Source organism: Oncorhynchus masou, unplaced genomic scaffold, assembly GCF_036934945.1.
Source record: "Oncorhynchus masou masou isolate Uvic2021 unplaced genomic scaffold, UVic_Omas_1.1 unplaced_scaffold_6598, whole genome shotgun sequence".
NCBI lineage: Eukaryota > Metazoa > Chordata > Actinopteri > Salmoniformes > Salmonidae > Oncorhynchus > Oncorhynchus masou.
In genome coordinates this window covers 6173-17069 of record NW_027013040.1, presented here as the reverse complement: position 1 = coordinate 17069, position 10897 = coordinate 6173, and the positions used below count along the sequence as shown (strand labels likewise).

At 42.2% G+C, this 10897-nt stretch overlaps 1 protein-coding gene across 1 annotated transcript; it reads right to left on the bottom strand.

Annotated features, from left to right (window-relative positions):
* Positions 1-636: 636 nt before the first annotated feature.
* Positions 637-8893, bottom strand: LOC135536755 (cytochrome P450 3A27-like). Its single transcript, XM_064963000.1, has 6 exons — positions 8598-8893; positions 8262-8355; positions 7874-7926; positions 6823-6922; positions 5498-5611; positions 637-729 (listed from the first exon to the last, which is right to left on the bottom strand). Exons 1-6 carry the CDS (start codon positions 8669-8671, stop codon positions 637-639), a joined length of 528 nt encoding a protein of 175 aa, XP_064819072.1. The 5' UTR covers positions 8672-8893.
* Between the last annotated feature and the right edge of the window lie 2004 nt (positions 8894-10897).

Genomic DNA, 10897 nt, shown 5'->3' with positions numbered 1-10897 from the left:
AAAGGCTAAGCTTGTGAGCCAATATATTTATTTCATTTCATTTGCTATTTTCATGAATAGTTAATACCTCTTGATACTACCCATCCCGTATCCGGGATCGTGAATACAGCCTCAGGCTCATTAGCATAACGCAACGTTAACGATTTCTGAAAATCGCAAATGAAATGAAAATAATATGCCTGCTCTCAAGCTTAGCCTTTAGCTGTGCTAACATAATTGCAGAAGGGTTTTCTAAGGATCAATTAGCCTTTTAAAATGATAAAACTTGGATTAGCTAACACAATGTACCATTGTAACACAGGAGTGATGGTTGCTGATAATGTGCCTCTGTACGCCTATGTAGATATTCCATAAAGAATCAGCCGTTTCCACCTACAATAGTCATTTACAACATTAACAATGTCTACACTGTATTTCTGATCAATTTGACGTTATTTAAATGGTGAAAAAAATGTGATTTTCTTTCAAAAACAAGGACATTTCTAAGTGACCCCAAACTTTTGAACGGCACTGTATATGATATATATATTAATATGTTATAATATTTAAATATCTATGTATGTGTATTACAATGAAGACTCAGGGGTGTAAGGTGAAAGGTGTAGAGGTTAGAGGTCAGAGGTCAGAGGTCAGGACTCACTCCTTCACTTCGATGGGCTGGTCTTTATCTGCCTGCTTCTTCATTCCGTTCAGCAGGTTAGCAGAGTGCTGCTTCATGATACCAAACATCTAGAGGAGGTAGAGAGGTAGAGAGGTAGAGAGGTAGAGAGGTAGAGAGAGGTAGAGAGGTAGAGAGGTAGAGAGAGGTAGAGAGGTAGAGAGAGAGAGTTAACAGAGTGCTGCTTCATGATACCAAACATCTAGAGGAGAGAGAGACAGAGACTGAGAGAGATAGAGACAGAGAGAAACAGAGAGAGAGAGATAGATAGATAGAGAGAGGTTAACAGAGTGCTGCTTTATGATACCAAACATACACACATATATACATACACATACACCCATACATACATACATATATATATATACATACACATACACCCATACATACATACATACACATACATACATACATACATATACACACATACATATACACACATACATATACACACATACATACATACATACATACATACATACATACATACATACATACATACATACATACACACATACACACATACACACATACACACATACACACATATACATACATACACATACATACATACATTCATGCATACATACATACATACATACATACACACACATTTATATACACACACACACATATATATATACATACATATACACATACACACACACATATATACACACACACACACACACATACATACATACATACATACACACACATTTATATACACACACACACATACATACACATACACATATATATATATATACACACACATACACACACACATATATACATATATATACACATATACACATACATACATACATACATACATACATACATACATACATACATACATACATACATACATACATACATACAGTGGAGAATGCGGGCATTAGGTGGAGACCGCAAAGAAGGTGTACCGTCAGGGCAGGGAAAGTACCCCAGCTGAAGGTGCCATTTTTGACTGGGAGAGACTGCCTCCTATATAAGGAGCTTTGGCAGATGGCGTTACACACAGGAAAAAGGGGATCAGGTCTCTCTATCACACGGCAAGAGCAGGGCCACCGAAGGGGGACAGGAAAGCTAAAAAAAATAAAAATCCAAGCCCGAGGTAGTAGCCCTACAAGGAAACGTAGCCTCAACCTCGTCCTCTGGAGCAGAGGAAGAAATAGCGACACAACGTCTCCGACAGCTATTCCAGGAAACCACCGGTGAAGACACCTGCGAAGGGTTATATAAGACACAGGAAGGAGCAACCAGGGGCTAAGCGATAAATTTGAAGCCCCATCCGAGGAGGGAACATGGAAGGTATTCTCCTCGGGCAACCCTGGGGGGGATGGGGAACAACCTCCACACCCGTCTCCCAAGAATTAATGGGACAGTTCGGCATCTCTCAGCATAGAGACCCAGAGCTACGGGATACCATGAGGAAGGTGATCGACGGGAGAAACGTCGACGGATCTTCCCTACTATGCAATCAGGCGGGGCCTCTTATATTGGGTCGTGCAACGAAGGGGGAAAAAAAGGAATTATTAACGGTGTCGAGACCATACAGGGATACTGTCCTACAGCTGGCACATTCCCACATCTTAGGAGGACACCTGGCACGGGACAGCCCCACGGCAACACCTGAGGTTCTATTGGCCCCGTGTCACCTGGGATTAGGCCAGGTATTGCAGGAAGTGTGATCAATGTCAGCGTACAGCCCCACGGCAACACCTGCGTGCTTTGATTCCTCTCCCCATTATAGAGACCGCCTTTGAACGCATAGCTATGGACCTTGTGGGACCCCTCCCAAAATCTGCCAGAGAACAGATTACGCTACCAAGTTCCCAGAGACATACCCTTTCGTAACATGTCGTCAAAGGGAATCTCCAAGGAATTGTTCAAATCAAAATCAAATCAAATTTTATTTGTCACATACACATGGTTAGCAGATGTTAATGCGAGCGTAGCGAAATGCTTGTGCTTCTAGTTCCGACAATGCAGTAATAACCAACGAGTAATCTAGCTAACAATTCCAAAACTACTACCTTATACACACAAGTGTAAAGGGATAAAGAATATGTACATAAATATATATGAATGAGTGATGGTACAGAGCGGCATAGGCAAGATGCAGTAGATGGTATCGAGTACAGTATATACATATGAGATGAGTATGTAAACAAAGTGGCATTGTTTAAAGTGGCTAGTGATACATGTATTACATAAAGATGCAGTAGATGATATAGATTACAGTATATACGTATACATATGAGATAAATAATGTAGGGTATGTAAACATTATATTAAGTAGCATTGTTTAAAGTGGCTAGTGATATATTTTACATCAATTCCCATCATTAAAGTGGCTGGAGTTGAGTCAGTGTGTTGGCGGCAGCCACTCAATGTTAGTGGTGGCTGTTAACAGTCTAATGGCCTTGAGATAGAAGCTGTTTTTCAGTCTCTCGGTCCCAGCTTTGATGCACCTGTACTGACCTCGCCTTCTGGATGATAGCGGGGTGAACAGGCATTGGCTCGGGTGGTTGTTGTCCTTGATGATCTTTATGGCCTTCCTGTGACATCGCGTGGTGTAGGAGTCCTGGAGGGCAGGTAGTTCGCTCCCGGTGATGCGTTGTGCAGACCTTCATGATTTTCTCTCGGATGGGCCTTCCCAAGACAATCCTAACCGATCAGGGAACCCCGTTCATGTCCCGGTTGATGATACGCACAAGCATATTCCACCCTCAAACAGACGGGTTGTGTGAATGCCTGAACAAAATGATTAAAAGCATGTTGAGAAGAGTGGTGTCCCGAGACGTGAAAAACTGGGACATGCTTCTCCCCCACTTAATGTTCGCCCTGCGAGAAGTACTCCAGGCGTCCACTGGGTTTTCCGCATTTGAACTGCTCTACGGCAGGCCCTGTCTAGGGATCCTCGATTTAGTCAAGGAGACCTAGGAGGCCCAACCATGCCCATTCCGGTCCATGACAGAACATGTTACAATGATGAGAGACCGCCTGTCGGCATTGTGGCAAGTAAAGGAGCATATGGAGAAGGCTCAACGGACCCAAGGCTGGGCCTATGATAAATCAGCGACACCCCGTGAGTTCACCGTGGGAGAGAAAGTGATGGTGCTCGTGCCCGCGGCCGACCACACTTGCTGGCGCAGTGGAGGGGCCCCTACGAGGTAATGGAAAGGGTCTCACCGGTCAATTACCTCATCAAGCAACCTGACAGAAGGAAGAAGGTCCACCTCTTTCATATAAACCTGTTGAAGAAGTACCATGGAAGAGAGTAGGGGCTGGAGGGCAAAGGAAAAGAGGAGGCCCTTCCACAGGCGGGCCGTGGCCAAACTCTCCTGCCGGAGCAGTCGGGGCAGCTAGATACGCTGATTATGCAATTCGGCAGGGTGTCTTCTCCCTTCCCAGGACAAACAGATGTCCTGTTTCACCATAACCACACTGAACCCCGTAAGAAGGTGCATATCCGGCCTTACAGGATTCCTGAGACTCGCCGAGTCATCGCTAAGAACGAGGTAAGGGAGATGCTGAGGATGAGGGTGTTCGAGCCATCTACAAGTGAGTGGTCCAGTTCCATAGTCCTGGTTCCCAAACCCGATGGTAGTATGAGACTCTGCAACAACTTTAGGAGGGAGAACGCCATCTGTACATTGGACACGTATCACATGCCCCGCGTGGATGAACTCTTGGAGCGCTTAGGAAAGGCCAAGTTCATCGCCACCCTGGATTTGATGAAGGGATATTGGCTGGACAGTAGACCAACCAGGCATGTGAGCCAAGGTGATCAGAGGCAAATAACTGAGGCAAGCAGTTATTCATTCAGACCCATAACCATTCAGATGAGGGTAGACTATAGCAGTTATTAATTCAGACCCATAACCATTCAGATGGCAGTAGACTATAGCAGTTATTAATTCAGACCCATAACCATTCGGATGGTGGTAGACTATAGCAGTTATTAATTTAGACCCAAATAAGAATGAAATCTTTGTGAAGAGAAGTGAAAGCCATCAGCATCTAATTCTAGTCCTATATGAAGAAGACAGGGGTCCTGGGTGGTGCAGCGGTCAATAGCACTGCAGAGCGACAATACAGCCTGGTGTTCGATCCCAGGCTGTGTCACAACTGTGAACCAACCGGAACCCCAACCGGAACCCCATAGGATGGCACACAATTGTCCCAGCGCCGTCCGGGACCTTGTCTTATCGTGCTCTAGCGACTCCTTGTGACAGGGCCGGGCGCCTGCAAGCTGACTTGGGTTGTCAGTCGAACGGTGTTTCACATTAGTGTTGTTGACAACTGGGTTAAGCAGGAAGTAGGTGGTCATGTCTTTCACATAAGTGCTGCTGACATCCAGGTTTAACAGGAAGAGGAACAGGTGGTCAAACGGGTCATGTTTCAGAGTACGCATGACTCCACCTTTGAATAGTTATGTTAATCAGGTATTTGTTTTTTGTTTTTTTAATAAATTCGCAAACATTTCTTAAAAACGTTTTTTTGCTTTTGTCATCATGGGGTGTTGTGTGTAGATAGATGAGGAAAAATTATAATTTAATACATTTTTGAATTTTATTTAATGTAACAAAATGTTGAAAGTCAATGGGTCTGAACACCTTCTTCCTTCCTTTTATTTATTTCCTTTTATTTTATCCTTTTATTATTCCTTTTATTTATTTTTTTATTGTTTCTAGTCAAGGCTCATCCTATTCAGACATTGCTGTATATTTATTTTATCTTTATTTAACTAGGCAAGTCAGTTAAGAACAAATTCTTATTTTCAAGTTGATAAAACATAGAAAGGGAGAGTTGGAGGGATGGTTCTACCTCCTTTAGTCGTCCAGAGGTAAAGGAAGGTGAGAGGACACTGCGGATCCGTCTCCATGTATCGTCCTCGGCAACGGACAATGCATCAAACATCTCACCGTTCAGATGGAAGTCCTACAACATGGAGGACAGTTGTATTAATTATCAAACAGGTCACCATTCAGACAGAAGTCCTAAAACATGGAGGACAGTTGTATTAATTATCAAACAGGTCACCATTCAGACAGAAGTCCTACAACATGGAGGACAGTTGTATTAATTATCAAACAGACCACCATTCAGACAGACATCCTACAACATGGAGGACAGTTGTATTAATTATCAAACAGACCACCATTCAGACAGACATCCTACAACATGGAGGACAGTTGTATGAATTATCAAACAGACCACCATTCAGACAGACATCCTACAACATGGAGGACAGTTGTATTAATTATCAAACATCTCACCATTCAGACAGACATCCTACAACATGGAGGACATTTGTATTATTTACAGTGCCTTGCGAAAGTATTCGGCCCCCCTGAGACTATCACAGTACAGGTGCATTTATACGGAGACTTGATTACACACAGGTGGATTGTATTTATCATCATTAGTCATTTAGGTCAACATTGGATCATTCAGAGATCCTCACTGAACTTCTGGAGAGAGTTTGCTGCACTGAAAGTAAAGGGGCTGAATAATTTTGCACGCCCAATTTTTCAGTTTTTGACTTGTTAAAAAAGTTTGAAATATCCAATAAATGTCGTTCCACTTCATGATTGTGTCCCACTTGTTGTTGATTCTTCACAAAAAAAAAACAGTTTTATATCTTTATGTTTGAAGCCTGAAATGTGGCAAAAGGTCGCAAAGTTCAAGGGGGCCGAATACTTTCGCAAGGCACTGTATCAAACAGGTCACCGTTCAGACAAACGTCCTAAAACATGGAGGACAGTTGTATTAATTATATGATTTAATAAGGATCACTACAACATGGAGGACAGTTGTATTAATTATCAAACAGCTCACCATTCAGATGATAACTAAGAATCACTAAAACATGGAGGACAGTTGTATTAATTATCAAACAGCTCACCATTCAGAATGATGTTCTTAAACAACAGTTGTATTAATTATATGATTTAATAAGGATCACAGTATTTACACAATATTCACACTACTTTAAAATGTATGAATAATGAATGACACAAATAATGAATTAATAATATCAGTCATAATGTTAGGATTATAATTATTCAGATTATTATTAGGGGTGTGTGTGTGTGTGTGTGTGTGTGTGTGTGTGTGTGTGTGTGTGTGTGTGTGTGTGTGTGTCTCACCCTGCGGTTGATGAAGATGTTGTAACACTCTTTAATCAGGACGGTCTTGATCATGCTTTTGTCCATGATACACAGAACAGGCTGCCTCCCATCATAGATCCTTCACAGAGGAGAAACACACACCTGGCTTTAACCACTATATATACACCTACATGGTACAGACTGTCTCCCATCATAGATCCTTCACAGAGGAGAAACACACACCTGGCATTAACCACTATATATACACCAACATGGTACAGACTGCCTCTCATCATAGATCCTTCACAGAGGAGAAACACACACCTGACTTTAACCACTATATATACAACTACATGATACACAGAACAGGCTGCCTCCCATCATAGATCCTTCACAGAGGAGAAACACACAGGGTTGTATTGGCTGTATGTCTGTTCAGATGTGTAGGAGGAGACTCAGCGTAGCAGAAAGGGTTAACTATCAGTGCTGATGTGAATATGTAGCTGCATTGACCCTGATGGGCGAATAAACTTGATTTAAGCTTCACTAATCGTATGTGAGTTTTACAAGGTTCATTCAGAACCTAACAGTAGAAAGAGATGGGTTAGAAGAAGCCTACATAACCAACCCATGAAGTAAATGTATTGCCTCTTAACGGGAAAGAGCCTAACAGTAGAAAGAGATGGAAAGAGTAACTGAATGTAATCAGATTACGGTACTGAGTTTGGGGTAATGTTGGACAGGTCAGGCTAGTAACTGAATGTAATCAGATTACGGTACTGAGTTTGGGGTAATGTAGGACAGGTAAACTAGTAACTGAATGTAATCAGATTACGGTACTGAGTTTGGGGTAATGTTGGTACTGAGTTTGGGGTAATGTTGGAGAGGTAAAAATAGTAACGGATTACATTTAGAAAGTAACCATGGAAAACCGACACATTTAACCACCTCTTATAAAACTACATAGAAAACATTATTCTGGTCGTGGTTACTATTCTTCATGGTCACATGACAGCTCCAGCAGGTGATGAATTGTAAGGAATAGTACAGTTGTAAGTCATCCTAGTACGGTACAGCCAACTGAACTCACCCCCAGATTCTCCCATACTTCTGAAAGCACTCTGTGTCAAAGTTAATGATACCCTGCAGAGACAGATAGAGAGAGAAAGAGAGAGAGAGAGAGAAGAAACAGCTGATTCATGCCATAGGAGGTCACGTAGTTGTGTCTTACACCTGAACAGATAACACACCTGAAATAGGTGAGGGTTGAGGAGGGTTTGTTAATTTATATGGTCCCCAGGGTCAATAACAGAACTTCTAAACTGATCAGGTCTCAAATTACCTTGTATTTATCTATTGTTCAAACAACAAACAACCAGCTAGTCCACTTTTTCCTTCTCAATGTATTGTTTTACATGGGGGAAATAACACTATTGTTTAAAATATGAGAGAGATATTTATTTTGAATGGGTACTAACCTTTCTATACTCCATCATTGTGCCAAAGTAAGGTAGGGGTTTGGGACCAGGGATACCCATCTTAGTGAATACACCGTAGGGCCAGTACCCGTACCTGTACACACACACACACACACACACACACACACACACACACACACACACACACACACACACACACACACACACACACACACACACACGTTAACTATCAGTATGTTCTAGAGAACTATACAATATGTATATCTTATCTTGCATTGTTGGAAAAGGACCCCTAACTAAGCATTTCACTGCTAGTCTACACCGTTTAACTACGATAAATGTGACAAATAACATTTGATTTATGTAAGTCCTTACACTACAATGAGGGTGATGAGGAGGACCAGGAGGGTCCAAGTCTCAGCGGAGAAGTATGGTAGAAAACTCATCATCTTTCCTCCGGTTCGGCTCCCTGCTGCTTCTGAAAACAAAGGCTCCGTTTTCTCTCAGTCTCGTTCGAGTTCACTTCTCCGATGGTCTGACAGATTTTGAGTTGTTTTTTCTGTCCAGGTTCTAGCGTGGTTCTTCTGTGACGCTGCAGATCTCGAATAACGACCGCTACTCTTCTCTCTACTCTGTTAGAGACAGTGCAGGTTACAAGTTGTTATTGTATCCCGTCGGAAAAGCACCTGTGTGATGCTAGCTAGAATAAGGATGAGCAACAATGGAATTTGCAGTTCGACTTCAAAATAAAAGTCTCATGCTGAAACTGATGCAAAAGGAACAAAAATGGTGGAATAATGCCATATTTGGATTAGATAATGCTAAACAGGGTTAGAATGTTGTTATATGAATTAAACCAAAGATAATAAGTAGTTCATATCATTTGAAAAAAATAGTTGAAGTCACTCTGTGGCTGTATTAGAATTGCATTGGGGCACACTTCTACTGCACTGTACAGCGTTACCTCTGGATCTTGGGTCCATGAAATGTGAAGAGTTTTCACAAATATTAGCTTCGTAGCTCTTATTATGGGACTTTAACTGTAGGAAATCACCTCACAATTCCATAAGTTCATAAAAAATATATATATATATATTTTTCACCTTTATTAAACTAGGCAAGTCAGTTAAGAACAAATTAACTGTGGGAACTCTCCTCACAATTCAGACCGCTGTGCCACTCGGGAGCCATGCACATTGCAATATGAATGTTCAACAGGCACTATAGGCTGAATTGTGAGGTGATTTCCCACAGTTAAAGTCCTGCCAATATTTGTGTAAACTCTTTAGAATTGTAATATGTGGGTGTCAATGAGTTTCCATAAGTGAAAAAAAAAAAAAAAAACATTTAACCTTTATTAAACTAGGCAAGTCAGTTAATAACAAATTCTTATTTACAATGACGCCCTACACCGGCCAAACCCAGGCGATGCTGGGCCAATTGTGCGCCGCCCTATGAGTCTCCCAATCCCATTCGGATACATACCTGCATTCGTTTCAGGGACTGTAGTGACAGATTACAATTCTGACGAGTTTACACAAATATTAGCATCGTAGCTCTTATTGCTAACGGAGGGAAATCACCTCACAATTCAGACCGCTGTGCCACTCGGGAGCCCTGTACATGGCAATATCAATGTTCAACGGCCACTATAGGCTGATGATTAATGATTTCCCTCAGTTAATGTCCCGCAATAAGAGCCGCGATTGTAATATTTGTGTGAACTCTTTATAATTGTAATCTGTGGGTGTCAATGAGTAGGCTGGTACCCCATGTCATGAACCCAGGATCCATAAGGCTGGTACGATGTGTCATGAACCCAGGATCCATAAGGCTGGTACCCCTGTCATGATCCCAAGACCCATAAGGCTGGTACGATATGTCATGAACCCAGGATCCATAAGGCTGGTACAATATGTCATGAACCCAGGATCCATAAGGCTGGTACGATATGTCATGAACCCAGGACCCATAAGGCTGGTACCCCCTGTCATGAACCCAGGATCCATAAGGCTGGTACGATATGTCATGAACCCAGGACCCATAAGGCTGGTACCCCCTGTCATGAACCCAGGATCCATAAGGCTGGTACCCCCTGTCATGAACCCAGGATCCATAAGGCTGGTACGATATGTCATGAACCCAGGACCCATAAGGCTGGTACGATATGTCATGAACCCAGGATCCATAAGGCTGGTACGATATGTCATGAACCCAGGATCCATAAGGCTGGTACCCCTGTCATGAACCCAGGATCCATAAGGCTGGTACGATATGTCATGAACCCAGGATCCATAAGGCTGGTACGATATGTCATGAACCCAGGATCCATAAGACTGGTACGATATGTCATGAACCCAGGATCCATAAGGCTGGTACGATATGTCATGAACCCAGGATCCATAAGGCTGGTAAGATATGTCATGAACCTGTCAGGACCCGGTTTCGAACCTGGGTCTCCGGAGTGAGAAACAGTCACTTAACCAACTGAGCCACGAATAGACAGCAGAACCCAGAAGATGAGGCAGACACAGCAGTACTTAAGACGGTGTATTTAATAAAGAAAAAATCCTTAAATACAAAAAATGGCAAATCCAAAAGGTGGTAGGAAAAGCACAAAAAGGCCTCAAAAGAAACTCACAAAAAATAAACAAAAACAAAAAAACAGAATACCA